At 52.8% G+C, this 15,781-nt stretch overlaps 1 protein-coding gene across 1 annotated transcript in view; it reads right to left on the bottom strand.

Annotated features, from left to right (window-relative positions):
* The window catches only part of CUNH12orf75 (chromosome unknown C12orf75 homolog), a 29,057-nt gene extending 13,964 nt beyond the window's left edge, over positions 1 to 15,093 (bottom strand). The window contains exons 1-3 of the mRNA XM_023717336.1: positions 14,753 to 15,093; positions 12,798 to 12,849; positions 4,517 to 4,541 (exon numbers count right to left, since the gene is read on the bottom strand). Coding sequence (XP_023573104.1) covers positions 4,517 to 4,541; positions 12,798 to 12,849; positions 14,753 to 15,093 — 418 coding nt within the window. The remainder of the gene's footprint in view (positions 1 to 4,516; positions 4,542 to 12,797; positions 12,850 to 14,752) is intronic.
* Between the last annotated feature and the right edge of the window lie 688 nt (positions 15,094 to 15,781).

Genomic DNA, 15,781 nt, shown 5'->3' with positions numbered 1-15,781 from the left:
ACTTTTCTTTGGCTTTTATGGAACAGGGCTGTAGCGCAAGCTGGTCTGGAACGCAGCTCCTCCTGCTTCAACCTCCCAAGCGCTGGGATTACAGGCGTGTACCACCACGCCCAGCAGGAGATGCGCTGTTTTCCAATGTGCTTCTTCTCTAAGCTGACCGCCCTGCCGCCCCTCACTGCAGCATCCTATGGAGACACTGCACGTGACGCCCACTCCCCCACTTCTGCCGACTCCACGCACCCCGTGGAGCCATCTCTCCGCCCAGCCCCAGCTTGCCGGGCCTCTCGGGTCACCCTTCCTGCCTGCCTTCCCTTGCTCAGGAGATGCCCTCTGCTGCCCCAGCCAGCCAGCCAGCCAGTCCACGCGCCTACCCAGGCCCTCTCTGGCTGCCCCTTCCAAGGTCTTCTGCTCCCCCAGGTCTCCACCCTCCCTTTTCCAGAACAAACCCAGCCAGAGCCAGGACGGCACTGAATTCTGAGTGTCTGCATAACCAGCGCCTGTCACCCACCATGTTTTGATGCTCAAAAGACAGTGACCTAAGGATGCACTTGGAGCGATCAAGAAGGATGATAAACTTTTAAAATGTATTGAAGTGAGAGAAAAGCCACTACACCGCCCTTTGGAACATTCAGCCCACTGCCACACCTTCGCCCCACCCAGCTGCTGCCTGCAGCAGCTCTGCGGCCTTCTCTCCTGAGGGTCTTCGGTTGTGTGGTCCTGGCCACCTCAAGGGGCTGAACGGGCTCAAAATGTTTCCCTTTCTGGTCACCCTGATGGGAGAAGAGCCACAAGCCACACAACGCCCAATCCAGCCAATAAGGTGGACAGGACATCCTGTTCTTAGAAGTCGGCCTCGCAGCTGGCTGGTGCCTGGGCTGCCACGCTTTGGTCATGCCTCATAAAGAGAGGCACGGATGAGAGAGGCCTCCAGGGCTGCTGCAGCAAGTGACAAGCGTGACGGGAGAAGTGTGTCAGACGTGAGGGTGAGGGCTCTGAAGGAGTGTGATGGCAGTGTCTTTTACTAAAATAATTTTATTTCGCCGTATACTGGGGTAACTGTCTTGTGCAGAAATACCATTTTATCTGTTATTACATACTAGCTTCTCACCTATAGAAAAGGTAAATGAGTAAGGAGTAAAAATTGCAGATTGTCCCAAAGAACTGATATTTTAATATAGATGAAGGCAACAATTATAGCATTTCTGGCTTCTAAAAGCCAACACAGTTCTCCCACGGCAGCCTTCTGCGGTCTGGGCAGCGCTGGCTGCTCAGGGAGGTCTCTCCACCTCGAGTAGCTCCTGTGCTACTGTGCCCCTTCTTCTAGTTTGGGATCGATCTCTTTAGATAAAATCATCTAAAAGTTTAATCTTCATAATAAAATTGTCAAGTCGTCTTAATTTCTTAGCTTCTTGCTCACTCACGGTGTCACCTAACAGATTTATAAGTCAACACTTATAAATCTATAACTTCTACTTTTAAAAAATAGAAAAATATATCTTTCTTTTTGGCAAGGAAAAGTAACACAATAACATTCTTTCTACTTAAATTTACTGCACATTTGGGGGTTTTATTTTGGGGGATTTTCGACAGGGTCTTGCTGTGCTGCTCAGGCTGGCCTTGAACTCACTACGTGGTCCACGTGGGCCTCAACTTTCGGTGACACTCCTGCCTCAACCGCCTGAGTGCTGGGATTACAGACATGTGCCACCGCACCCAACTTGCATATATTTTTAAGGGCCATCAACTTTAATACAACTATCTTTTGTAATAGAACATTCAATGAGGTATAGTCACAGGAAATCTGTATCTGAAGAACTCAGGATTTTTAAAAGTAATAGTTCAAAGGTGTCTCACATTCCAAACTAATTAGTTCTGGTGACAAAATCATTGCTAAATTTTGTTAGAAATTCCCACGCCTCCCAAAGAAATGAAGCCAGTAAAGCAGTCTCGCTTTGTGAGCATTCATGTGACAACTGTTAACCAAATGCTACAAAGTATGCTGCTTTATCAGAGAGGCCTAAAGTGAGAAGAGAAGGACACTGTGGCTGTCGGGAGATCTGGGGACACTTCTTGCAGGGAAGGGACACAAACCTTGAGGGGGGACAGACCTAGGGAAGTCATTCTAGGCTGCTGCATTTGGATGCTGAGTGTCCTCTCAGACCCCAAGTACTGAAGGCTGAATCCAAAGGCTGGCCCTTCCGGGAGAGGGTGGAAAGAATGATCCGAAAGAGAACCCAGCCAACCCCCAGACACAGGGTGTGTGCCCCAAGGGACTGGGGGACATTCCACCTCCTCATGCTCTTGTTCCCCTCCCCCACCCTACTCAAGATGGGAGCCTTCCATTCCAGCAGATGCACCCCAATGCTGCCATCCACATCAGGCAGCGACACAGCCAGGGGTGGCCTTCCTGAGCCAACTCTATGCTGTCTGGACTACACGAGTCTAAAACTGTGTTCTAAACAAGATTTTCTCTTTATAAATCCAACTGCCTTGGGCATTTTGTCACAGTAATGACAAACTGTACAATATATAGGCAGAGGGGACGAATGTGTGGCCTTCCTACTCACAAGGCACTCTGGGCTCCCTGCAATGGGTGATGGCTAAGATCAGGAGGGCTCTGGGCAGAGGTGTCGCAAGTACGGAGTGGGGCTGGAGGAAGACTCACCTACAGCAACACCTAGAGGCAGAAGCGAGAGGTAGGAGACCAGACACCGCCCTGACGGAAGAGCCAGGCTCAGGGTGCTGAGTGTCTTGGTCACAGACCTGGCCACGGCAAGCAGGCATGAAAGCAACCTGCAGCTGTTCCTCCTGCACCTGCAGCCTCATAAAATGCGCACTTCATTCCCAGGGAACAGTCACCCCCTTCAGACCTCCTTTGAATCGTCTCTGTGACAGACAAGTCTGACTGCACCAGTGACACTGGCCCACTGGTGGTCTCAGTGCCCATTGTGCTGCCTTTCCTGCACATCTGTGCAAGCCAGTGAGAACGCCGACTGTGTCTTCCCTGCCCCTGCTGCAAGATCTAAGGGCGGGGTCTGCCAGAGCCCCCGCCAGCCTCCCCGACCACAGAAGAGCAGCGCACTCAGTGGGCTGCGTGGGTCCTGCCCTGGCGCCCCAAGGCCTCATGGAGAGGCGAACCTCTCATGCCATGGGCATCGCCGGGCTCCATGGGACTTCACATCCAGCCCAGCTGTCCCCAACTCCACAGGGTCAGCAGGGCTTTGCAGCAGTGGGCGTCTACAGTGGCCTTACCATCCCCACATTACAAGCCGAAGACTGTGGCGGAGTACAGAAGGGTTCCTGAGTGCAAGGAGCCTCCTGTGGGAGTCGGCCCTCAACCACGTCCCACAGCCTGCAGTCAGCTCGCTGCTGGCCACGGTGAGCAGTGTCTTAGTCTGTCTTCTGTGGTTTTCACAAAACACCTGAGGCCAGGTAAGTTACAAAGAATAAGATTTCATTTGCTGCATGGATCTGGAGGCTGAGAAGTCGAGAACCAGGCTTGGCACACGGTGAGCGCATGTTTGCGGCCTTGCAACCCGAGATATGGTGAGAGGAAGCAAGCTGTAAGCTCAGGCCCCTCCCCCTTCCTGCGACACCCCTGCAGCCACCATGGGCCCTGTCCTGACCCAATGTTGTTGAGACAAAGTACCTAACACCCACAATGACGGAAAGGTTTATTTAGCTCACTGTTCAGTTTCAGTCTATACTTGGCTGGCTCCAAGGCAGGGCACAGGGCAACCATTCAAGATGGCGGAAGACAGCAAAGAGTGAAACGAGGAGCAGCGCAGAGCAGGCCTCTCTCCCCCCCTTACACTGCACGCAGGCTGCCAGCCCTGGGCGGGGGCAGCACGCACACCAGAGCCCCAGCACGGGACATGGATCGATCACAGACTCTAGAGGCCGCCCCATGACTGCGTGAGGCTTTGAGAGGACATCGAGACACAAACCGTAACAGGCCCCTCCCCCGTGACCCCATCCAGTCTCATTCACCTCCCAAAGCCCCTCGCCCCAGACAACACCACACACAGGCTTGAGGGCCAAGTTTCCAACGTGAATACCGGGAAGATCCATCCAGACCATGGCGGACGGTCATCCGCAGTCATACAAATGTCGGGCTGTCGACCTGAAAAGTCAGTGTGCATGAGCCGAGCACCGGCCTCTCCTCTCACCGAGCCCCAAGCCCTGCAGGCGCAGGGGGCAGGAGTTTCAATCTCAAAATCACTTCTAACTAGAAAAAATCTCTCTATGAGGTGAGACCGAAATGCAACTAAACATTACCTTCTCCCAGGAGTCTGAGTTAAAGTGCCTGGAAAACTGGAAGGCTAAAACAAAAAGCCCCACCTGGGAACAGTCTTCCAACAGCCTTGGAAGGCCCCTGGTAATCTTCACACGTGCCTAGCACAGAAGGTAGTTCCAGTCCTCTCAGCCAGTCCTGCAGGGCTCCGAGGGTCACAATCATGAGAACAGCACTTTCCTCAGAAAGAGAGCAGGAAATAGAGTAACAGTAAATACTCACGCATCTTTAGCTGCTCCTGCAGGGCCTAGGGAGAGAAACAAAGACAGGTTTGTACTGGCGTGCAAGTGCTGCCGCAAGCATGTTAAGCCCAACACCTGACCGCGAAAGCATTCTAGAAGGGACAAGGTTTTAAGACATCATTTCAGAGAAGGTCAGGAGAGGGCAAGGAAGTCATAAAATCTAGTTCCTGTTTCAAATCTTACATTTCAGGATGTGTTCCGCCCACTTCTGTGAATGCCTCTAAACAGCATGGTGCTGGTGCAAAAGGGTTAGTTCCAGTCACCTAAGCCCATTTCCCATGGCATGGGTGAGGAAACTGGCAGATTTTTAAAAATTTTTTGCTTTCATTTATTCATTTATTCGCAGCTTGAACTCGCAGTGATCCTCCTGTCTCAGCCTCCCCAGCACTGGGATTACAGGCATGCGCCACCTTGCCAGGTTTCCAGAGCCAGTATGCCATGTGGTACCAGGGATCAAACCTGGGTCCTTGCACTTGCCAGACAGGCATGTAGACCACCAAGCTATCTCCCTAGCCCAAAACTGGCAGATCTGAGCAGCATTTTCTCTGCTATGCCCCATGCTTCCTAAACTGGCGTCCGCACTGCAGTGCTCTGAGTCATAACTGTGTGCTGGTCACCAAGCGACTGCTTAGTCACAGGATGAAATGGTGGTGCTCAGGAGTCTCCAGAAGACCAGCCTCGTTCTGGGAACCACGCGCACCTCTAGCCCCACTGTCCCTCGCTGGCTTTTGCCACTCATCTCTCCCTGCTGCTTCCTGTCCCTGCATCCACACAGAGGACAGAGAGCTTGCACTTGTTATTTCAACCTCTTGAAACCTCACTTCCCTCCTGGGTCCAAGGAGAGGACTCAGCACTTCCTCAGACTGCTGGAAGATTTAGGAAGGCGGTGTGTGTACGTACATACGCACACTTCTGCTTAGCTCCATTTCCGTCCCTAGGAAATGGAAATTAAATAACTTCCTCGCAAGCCACAGGGATTTGAAAAAAGGCAGATGTGCTACAAAGTAAAGGAAAACGCAGGAAGAGTAAGTCTCTAAATTACAAGAACTATATCCTGAGAACCTTAATTTAGGATGTGTAATAGTGCAGGCGAGAAGCTCATCATGAAGATGATCCAAACTACACCTCAAATACGTTCTTTTAGGCCTTTCATCAAACCTGCACTTTGCAATAAACTTAGTATTAAAGTCTCTTCAAAAAGACTAACACACACACACACACACACACACACACACACAATAGTTAAGATCATTACTAATTTCTCTTAGTTCATCAAAAAGGTTTGTGCTAATATTGTTTAGACAATTAAATAGCTGTATCTTGTACTCTGATGTGGGGGGCCACCTGGGAGACCCTCTCTGAAGAGCAGCAATCGCCTCCATTCTGACGGAGCCTGCCCTTATTTCTACGCGCAGAGCCAGCTAGGACTTCTCAGTTGGCTGTAAGCGACGCCCATCGGTCCAGCTGAGGTGCGGCCAGGTGTGTTTCCTTGGAACCCTGACCCGCTGCTTCCTGCTGTGAGCTAGGTCGATGGGGTGACGAGCCAACGCCCCACACTGTGCGCTGCGCTGAGCCTTAGACAGAGGCTGTGACTTCCTGGGGCTCGAAAGGTCACACAGCAGAGCTGAAGCACCGGAACCCAACATTAGCTGCTAGCTCTGCATACTGTAGGGGTGAATGCAGGCCTCCTACCCAGCCCAACTCACAGCACTCACCTACTTCCTGTCAGCCACTCCTTTCTTCAAGAATGAATAAATGTACCAGTCTTACAAAAAAAAAAGCAGAGATACAGAGAGTGCCAGAGCCCTAAGAGGCATCCAGCGCCATCCAGGGAGGAGAGTCAGAGAAACTGTCTCCCCACATCTCGGGGTAGTGTGGAGGCAGAAGACCCGAGCGGGCTTCCTCCACGGTGTGCCCAGCAGTCAGTAAGTCATCTCGCTCCTGTGTCTGCAGAGTGGGGACACACTGCCCCACAGTGACAGCTAGGAAGGCAGAGCAGTGACACGCATGAAATGATTCATACATGGCAATGTGTCCCCATCAGCAGATTTTAATCCACTGCCAGGAGCTGTCCCACACTCACTGAGATCGCTGCCAGGGGCCAGCGGGAGGGCCTCTCCCTGCTGTGGTCCCCATTCAGTGACTCAGCAGCTCCAGCTCAGTTCAGGGGAGGCTGGATCACCTTAGCCAGCAATCACCCCTTCTCTCCTAAAACCGCCCTGGCTTGGAAAGGCAGCGTCTAGTTAATACCTGCAGCAGCAGGGACTTCAAACACTGCCTCAAGTGCCTGTGTGTGACTGGAAAATGCACTGGATTTTCAAAAGCAGAAAATACACATCCTAGGAGAGGGTAACTCAGTGGTTAACAGAAAACCTACAACCAGGAGAGAACAGGGCAGCATCCAAGTTCACACAGTAACAACAGCAGGAAATATGATCCTTGGAACTCCTGGAAATCCCCGCAAAACTCTCCAAGATCTGAAGCAAAAAGTACAGCCCTCGCTGCAACATTATAAGCACCTTTCGCTTAATTATGTAATTAATCAGATCGAGACTTCTGAGACGACTTATGCAAAAGACCACTCTGCCCAGAACTGTCCCGGCGGCAGCGACACCACCCACCTGACCTCAGCTGTGTTTGCCATTCCCGCGATGCAGCGTTTATTAAGCAACATGCACAGTGGCGCGTCTGGCCCCGGGAGAGAGGCCATTGATCCCTGCTAATGTCACTTCACTTCCTGACACGCTGGCTCTCTGCTGCTCAGACAAGCCACGCTGGCCCGTCTGAGGGCCTTGGAGGAAGAGCTGGAGGGGCAGCAAGGCTTCTCAGGAAAATAAAAGGAGAGCAAAGCAAAGCTCCGGACAGCACAGAGAGTCGTGCCGTGCCGAGCGACTGGACTGCACGTTCCCGAAACTGTGTAAGTGATCATCGCCATCCTCATTATCTTCCTGAAAGACAGAGAGGAGAAGGCTGGGTTTCAGAAAAGAACCAAATGCAACTTCAGGAACAAGCAGTACCTGCGCCGCTGGCAGCCGCGGGCCTTCCCTGCTGAACAGAGCCCGAGCCGGTGTCACTGCTTATTCCGCCGGCTGTCCCAGGGGCACGTCATCTCTCCAGGACCGTGTTTATCTCCTACTTTACATCCTGGGCAAGCTTCTGTCGTTCTACTCGTGGGTCTCAATGCCAAAAGTCTCAGTTACTTAAAAATACGAGCAACCCCAATTTATGGGACACTCAAAACTGTAACTGATACTGGGACAGCACCAAAGGAGGCCCAGTCTCCTTCCCCGCTTGCTGGCACAGAGCTCCTAAAACCCTGGGAGCTTCCCAACTGACAGGGGGACAGGAGCCTTCATTCCTGGAGCGAGGTGGCCCTGAGCAACTTCAGGACCGGGCTGTGATGGGGAGCTCAGGCAGGGACAGGAGTGGCCTGGTGCTGGAGCTCGGCCTCCCATTCCTGTCACTCACAGGCACGCCTAAGGCCCGCCCCCGGGTCACCCCAGCACTCTCCTCTCAGCAGTCCTTCACCTCCCATCTGTAGAGACCCTCTATGCAAAGAAGGTCCCAGTCACGCACCCTGGGCTAGGAACCTGGACACCTCCCCCGGGTTCCCCAAGCCGTAACAATCTCGTCCTAATATCCTCCCTCTCCTCCAAAGCAATTAATTCTGTGGGCGTGGGTGTGGCTCCAGGGTACAGTGCTTGCCCTGCAAGTGCAAGGACCTGGGTTCGATCCTCAACAACATCAAAAGTAGAACAAAAGTAAATTTGAAAAACATATGGCCAATTAATACTCAGGCAGGAGTACAATTAACATAGCAGTCCACACGCGCCTTAAACACAAAGACAAGGCCATTCCTGGTGAACGAGAGGACACGCCAGCTGTAGGGCTCTCAGGTCCCCATCAGGTCAGGCATCCTAAGCGGGAGCGTCCATCACCTTGCGCCCCGGGGCCTGGCAGACAGCAGAGCTCTCTCTGTCAGCACGTGAGCCAGGCCGCCCAGCATCGTGCCGGCAGCCGAGCATTCAAGTCTAGCTGCAGGGATGGCACCTGGTGATAAGTGGGTTTGGGTGCAGTCTGGCGCGTGGTTTCTAGAAGGTTCGCCATCCCTGCGGATCCCAGAGAGCTCATTTTCATTCACATGCCGCCAATCGGAGCACATCTGAGATCCCAGGAACTGCACTGTGCAGAACACACTCAATACAGGTCAGATTCATACAGCACTGCTGTGAGGGGCCCGCACACGGCCCAAATTCTTACATGAAGAACATACTGCTCACTTGGGCCACTGGGCTACCTCCCCTGGCCCCTCATCTCCTTTAAAACAGATCATGTACTTTTTTTTTTTTTTTTTTTTTCAGAACCAGGGATTGAACTTATGCCCTTGCACTTGCCAGGGAGGTGCTTATTCTACTGAGCCATCTCCCGGGCCCCTAGATCGTGTACATTTTTACATTTGAAAAATAGCCCATTATTGTCTTTTTGATCACTTTACAGTATGTGCTTTATAGAGTTTATAAAATATACTGAAAATATTCATTGCTAAGTAAGTTGCTAGATTATATATTAAGTCATAATTCATTCTCCCATGGGTGGTGAGAATTCACACACATATACAACTAACAGTACTAAAAGTAAAATTACATACATGGGGAGTTTATAAAAATTACAACAGACTTACAAATCATTGGTCAGAAACATAATGACTTGAGAGAGGCAGTAAAAGCGTGCAGGGACGGTTTATTCTTTGTTTTATAAAACAAAAAGTTCCACTGAGAACTGTATAAACATAATCACAGCAAAAAAATAAAAAAAGAAATTCTCTTTCATTCTGACATCTGCTGTGACATCCTCTAACCCATAATAGTTCTAATATGTCACTGTCTCAGTTTAGCCAAAAGCAATGAAACAACACATATTATTTCATCAAAAGCAATGTTTATTTTTAAAAAGTAAAAAAAAAAGAGTCACGGTCATTGGCGGGGTCTGCCCGACAGACGCACATGCGGGCTGTGAGCACCGAGGCTTCAGGCAGAGCTCCAGGCTCTGAGGCCCTCCTGCCCAGCAGCTCGCAGGGAGGTGAAAACTTCAGACAGAGTCGCACACACGGGGTCGGACAGGCTTCCAGCTGCCCCAACAGGGCTCAGCCAGGCCTGTGTCAAACTGCAAGTGGCTCCTGCAGAAGCGGCTAACTCTCTAGGGTCAGCTTCGTGAACTCTTCCCAGGGTGGCAGCGGGACCTAGGGATCTAGAGTGACTCGGAGACACTCCTGATTCTGTCTCCTGCGACAACCGTCTGAGCAGAGGCCCCATCCCCTCATGCACTGGCACTTGGAGGAGCTTCTTCCGAGTGGGCAAAGGAAGGCATCCCCTGCCCCCAGGGCTGCAGCCTCCTCCAGTGCACAGACTGGAGCCACTGGGCTTCCTCCTCCAGCCCGGGGAGCCCCTCCTGCCCCCTTTCCCTGCCCTTTACAGATGCCTTCCACATAGGGGGTGGGCCATAGGGTGCACACGGTAGGTCTCCCTACAATACCCAGTGCACTGAGCACCCGGAATGCACAAGGCAGCGTTCCCAGCCACGTGGACGCAGGGACTGACACCATCTCAAGCGTAGGCTCTGTTACTACTCCTACACTTTACAGGTGAGACACAGACAGCTTCAGCAAGCTGCCCAACATTACACAGCCCATCAACAATAAAAGTAAGACTCAAGGTTGGGGCTAGCCCCCTCCCTGGCTCCCCTCTTTGCTTCCTGGTGGCCAGGATATGCGCAGCTTTCCTCCACCAGAGCCCTCTAGGCAAAAATGGGCACCAAAGTAAAGCTCCCTTCAAGGTGCTGGTGCCAGGCATCCAGTGCCTGCAGGAGAGTACATGCATTCATTCAACAAATATGTTTTGAAATTTTTTTTTTTTAAAAAGCCCACTGAAGGTTTGAGGCTGGTCTGTAGGCTGAAGATATGGCTGAGAAGAAATGGGGTTCTCAGGCCTCCGGGTGGGAACCAGGACACACGAGATCAGAAAGAAAATGTCAGCTCTCTGGCAAAGGTGCCCCAGCCAGGGCACCAAGGCCTGGAGCGCGGGTGGGCCCTGCGCTCTCCCTAGGAGCGGGCAGGGAGCCCCACACGACTGCCAGGCCCTCTCGGCTGCCATCAACAAGGTCTGCCTCACGTCCCCACAGGTGGGCTCTCCCCCGAGCACCCAGCACAGACTCAATGTTTCCAACCACCAGCAGACAATCAAGGCCAGGCGAGGGGAGATGCCCCAAGAGAGAACGCAGTCATCTAGCAAATTGAGGACAAGGAAATAACTAAGCTAAATACCTGGACCCAAAGGAGTCCATTAATTCCCTAGGGACACTGATACAATAAGACAAGTAATCATCAAGCTCTTCCTCTGACTGTCGTTATATAAAAAGCAGAAGAGCCATTTTAGGGATGTTCTGACAACCAACCATCCACCAGTGATGCTCACACTGTGGCCAGTCGCGTCTCTGACAAAAATTACAACTAACTGGTTATCAAGAGCCAAACGCTTCTAAAGTAAGTCTCCTGAGGAAAGTAAGTAGCAGGCTGTTTTAGAGATGTGCAGCCACCAGAACTTTTAAGGGATGTTGCGCCTTACATAATAAGGGATTTTCTGGCTGTACCACTCGCTCACCAGGCTGTAACTACCAAGTACAGCAGTCCCTCGCTATTCTGTGGTTCGACTTTCGTGGACTCACTGTTTCGTGGGCTTTCAAGGAATATTAAATTATTTATTGCAGACTTTTCTCCATAATGCAGGATCTTGCAGTAACGTACTGTAGACATATGTTAAGATTACATAGGTTTACGAGTTGAGAAAATGGTTAAGAACAGTAGAAGTGTTTTTAAAAGTGTGGGAAAGGTTTATAAGGGTGTGGGAAGGGTTTAGAAAGCCTAATACACACAATGCCACTTCTTCACTGATTTTCACTTATTGCAGGCTGTCTGGAACATGACCTCCGGGGTAAGCGAGGGACCTCTGTACTTCTTTAGGTAAAAAGGCAGGTGTTCATCTCTCTGCCTTATTATGGGATATTCAAGGAACAACAAAAAGATAAAGTGCCTGGTGGGCGTGGGAACAGCACACCTCAGCACAGCTCTCTGCTTTACAATAAATATGACATTTTTAGAGACTAACCTAATCCAGACGGCTCTCCAGAGGTTAGGGTTAGGGCCCAGGCTTGTGCAGGAAAAATGTCCCAAATCCTCACAAAATGACGAGCTCTCCTACTATAGACCTAGGCTTGGAAAAATCAAATTCCTCTTTTGAGACAGTAATAGTCTCAAGACCTGCAAATGGGGAGCTCTGTGTACAAAGACTTCTCACACCCCAAGGGGCAAAAAGCTCCTCTCCTCCTCTGGGAAGCCTTCTCGGATAAAACGCTGTCACCCGCCACCTCCCAGGCACATGGATGCCCAAGGCGCGTTCTGCTCTACCCTGTTTGGCAGCAGCTTTCTCACCACTTCTCCTTGCCACCTACACCATCCACTTCCAACAGGAAAATCTGATTCCAGCCAATGATCATCCGCGGCTGGCTGCCCTCACCTCTGTGCTAAAAGTTCTTACAGAAAATCTTACATACAGGGTGGACACACCCGGGCTGCAGGTAGAGAGCGTGGGGTTAAAGCTGCCTGAATTCTGACAGGGCACTCCATCTCCCCTTCCTTAGAGAATAGGGCATGGTGGCACATGCCTATAACCCCAGCCCTGAGGAGGCTGAGGCAGGAGGATTACAGCAATCCTTATAACCACTGCACCATTTTATTCTGCTGCTGTGGCTTGTCTGGATCCAGTTCACCGAGGTACCTTACTGCCTGTCAGTCTGTCACTGTTACCAAGCTCACTGGCCTGAAGCCAAGCATGGCCACTGTCTAGGCAGCTCAAGAAAGGGTTTACCTGAATTACTCAGGGAACAGAAGGGAGCCCAGGGAGGTGACTTCCCATTTGGCGACATTATCACGATGTGTGACGTGTCAAAGCAGCTTTGCCATTTTCTTGCAGAAAAGTATCCCAGGAAAGCTGCTTTCCGCTGGCACAGGGCAACAGCCTTGAGTCCAACATGGGAATTAGTTACAGAGCACTTGCTGGCATCATCTGATTCTGAGTTTCAGGGCTGATGAAGGCACCAAAGCTCAGAAAGTGAGAGGAAATGGACACCACAGTGGCACAGCAGCAGGCGCCAAAGCCCAGCACAAGCCCCTGCCAGGCTCTCTTGCCGCCGCCCCTCCTTGTACTTACAACTGAAGGGCTGGACTCCTGGGACATGTCGGAAGCTGTGCTCCACGGGCACCTGGAGGACGGGACGACATCTGTTGGTCCCCTCTCACACCGCAGCTCGAGTTCCAGGCAAGTCTGCAGCATGGCCCACACAGCCCTGCACGCTAAGCTCAGTGCCTGTGGGCCAACGAGGCTCCTGGCCCTTGCACTGTGGCGTCCCTGCCGTCTCATCTTGCTGCACTTCCCTTTTGAAAAGAAATCCCCACCATGACGGAGAGAAAACAGCTGCGGCCAAACCCCAAGGCCAGGGAGAAGAGGGGCTGGGAGATGCTCAGAAGGAGCTTCTGGGCAGGGAGGGTTTTATAGTCTGTGCTTCCTTCCTCGCGCTTTCCTAAATGTAAGGCTACTGTCACCCAGAAGAGGCTGGCAGGGAGAACACACACGCTTAGCTGCGTGCGTTCATCCCTCGCACACGAAAGCAAACAAAAGCCACGCAGCGCATATGAACGTGAACAGTGAGTCTTTTTCAACAAAACTATACCTTCACAGAGTAACAGACATTCTCCTAAAAGATCATTCAAATACTCACAAGGAAAATCATTTCCCCACGAAATATGACTCTTATGCTAACACTTCGGAGGTAGTTTATTATATCATCCTGATTTTCATCTAGTAATAAAACATCTCCACACCCCCAATCTCAACAGAAGTTCATTAACAAAAATGTAAATGCACTAAGGTAGCTCCATGTTTAAAGAAATCTGTCATGTATCTTTCCAACAGTCTTTTTAAACATGGATAACTGTTCTTAGCTTCTTCTTTTGTTTTTAACACAGACTGTAAGTAGACTTCACAGCACTGGCTCCATGGGGCCACCCCATCTTACAACGTTGAGAGACACAATCCTGCACTCCCATGCACCCTGGACACGGGCCGTGGTCTCTGCGTACAGCCAGCCAGCCTCCAGTCCAGCTCCTGCCCTTGTCCTCATCAGCACAGGCACCACCTAACAGCCCCTGACCCCTGCCTGTTCCCCAGGATCTCTCCACCGGTCACAGGAGCAGATTTCACTCCAGGATGGTAATGGTTATCTGTAACACATAAACTTTACAGCTAATCGCTGCTGGTCCCACTCACCCCACTGAGACTGGAATGCCACCTACTGTAGCCTTTTCTCTCCAAAGAGAACAAACATGCCACAGGCAGGACCACCGACAGCCAGGAGGGAAAGACAAACTTGCCCAGTGAACAGAACAGATTCCTACACCACTCTAATTGGTGTGAGGATTCAAGTCAACTAAACTAAGCCAGGTTCGGTTCGGGTTCGGGAAGTGGCAGGCCCAAGGTCACAAAGCCCCAGACAGGGTGTGCTGCCCTCCTGGGACACTGCAGTGTCAGGAGCTCCTGGCTCTGCGGGCTGGGTGGGAGGCGCAGGAGCGCTGATCCGAAAGGACTCCGTTGAAGGTCTGCAGGGAAAGCCCGAAACAGATGGGAAGATCTTCCACCCGGCCACAGGACTGGGTCACAAGCAAGGTCCGAGGCTTAGGATAATACGAACCTGGACACACGCCTGCCTGGCCCAGAACAGGACTTGCCTCCCCTCAACACAAGGGAGCAGCCCAAGTTCCATTTGTGTTTCAACGAAGCCTGGCCACTCGGGTCAGCTCATCCAAGCCTCGGCCCCCCCGGAGGCTCCGCACCCCAGCCCTGCAGAGTCTGGACCGAGCAGCGCCGCTTCCGCACACCCCAGAGCAAGAGGCCCGGAGGGACCCTGGTGGGACAGGAGGGATCGGCGGGGACCCGGACCGGGGACCTACCGGCCGGCTAGGGGAGGGCCCAGCACCCCGCCCTAGCGCCCCGCGGTTCCTCCCGGGCTCGCAGGCCAGATGTGGCCGCCCCAGGGCTGATCTGGGTCTGGGGCCTCGGGAGGGACGGCGCCCCCTCCCGCCCCGCCCCGCCCCACCCCGGCCGCTCACCTCGGCCCGCGCCCGAGCCCGCGCCAGCCGCCGTGGAGTTCCCGCAGCCCATCGCCCGCGCCGACCACCACACTCCGAGCTCGCCGTGGTCCGGGGCGGGGCTGAGCCGGGAGGGGCGGGGCGGCGGGAGCGGGCACCGGGGGGGGGGCCCGGGGGGGGGGGGCGGGGGGCGCGGACCCAGCGGGTGCGGGAGCCGCCCCCGACAGCCAACGCCGAGAGCGCGGAAACCGCCGGACGCCCCAGCCCGCGCCCTCCCGGGGCCTCCGCCGGACCCGCCCGTCGCCTCGGCAACCGCTGCGCCTGCCAATCCGCAGCCTCCTGCCAGCTCTGCAGCCTCCCATTGGTGGGTAGGAAGGGGCGGGAGAGGGGTCCTGCGCGGGGTTGCCCACCTGCGGGGCAGTGGTCAGCTCCCCACTGCTGGGACTCAGGGGTGCCTGACAAGGAGGACGGGCTGGCGGACCAGTACCGAGCCGCGTGGACACTCTAAAAGCCAGTGGCCTGCTCTAGAGGAAACTAAAGCAGTTTCGCCCAAACACTGCCGTGATGGGGGGGACCTAAATTCTTCCCCAGGTCTGTCCTGTTCCTTATTTGGGCAGATTTAAAATAAGTGCCGCGAAGCGGACTCACTGGGTAGGGGTCTGCGCTCGGTTGAGTTACAGAACTGTGAATCGACACTGTGCCCTTCGACACAACTTTTGGGCAAGTGTCATCGAAGTCAGACTGGGTTCCAGCCTGGGCCCTGACCCCAGGGCCTGCAAGGAGGCAAGAGCTGAGGTACATGCAAACCTCCAGCGCGGCCACTGATTGCTGCCCAGGCCAGCTCTGATGATTATCTCTCTTAACTCGGTTAGGAGTGAAAGCCAAGCCTGGGGTGAGGACTCCCTGGTGTTTTAGTGACCTCCTGGCTCCCGGCAGAGACTCAGTAGAGCAAATTCAAGTCAGAAATTAAAGCTCCATTTTAAATCCACTAATATTTATAGAGAGCCCAGCGTGTGCCAAGTTCTTTGTGAGTTCCGGAGAAGAACATGT

The sequence above is a fragment of the Octodon degus genome, unplaced genomic scaffold (assembly GCF_000260255.1).
Source record: "Octodon degus isolate 3935 unplaced genomic scaffold, OctDeg1.0 scaffold00004, whole genome shotgun sequence".
Classification (NCBI taxonomy): domain Eukaryota; kingdom Metazoa; phylum Chordata; class Mammalia; order Rodentia; family Octodontidae; genus Octodon; species Octodon degus.
This window is presented reverse-complemented; position numbering and strand designations above follow the sequence as displayed.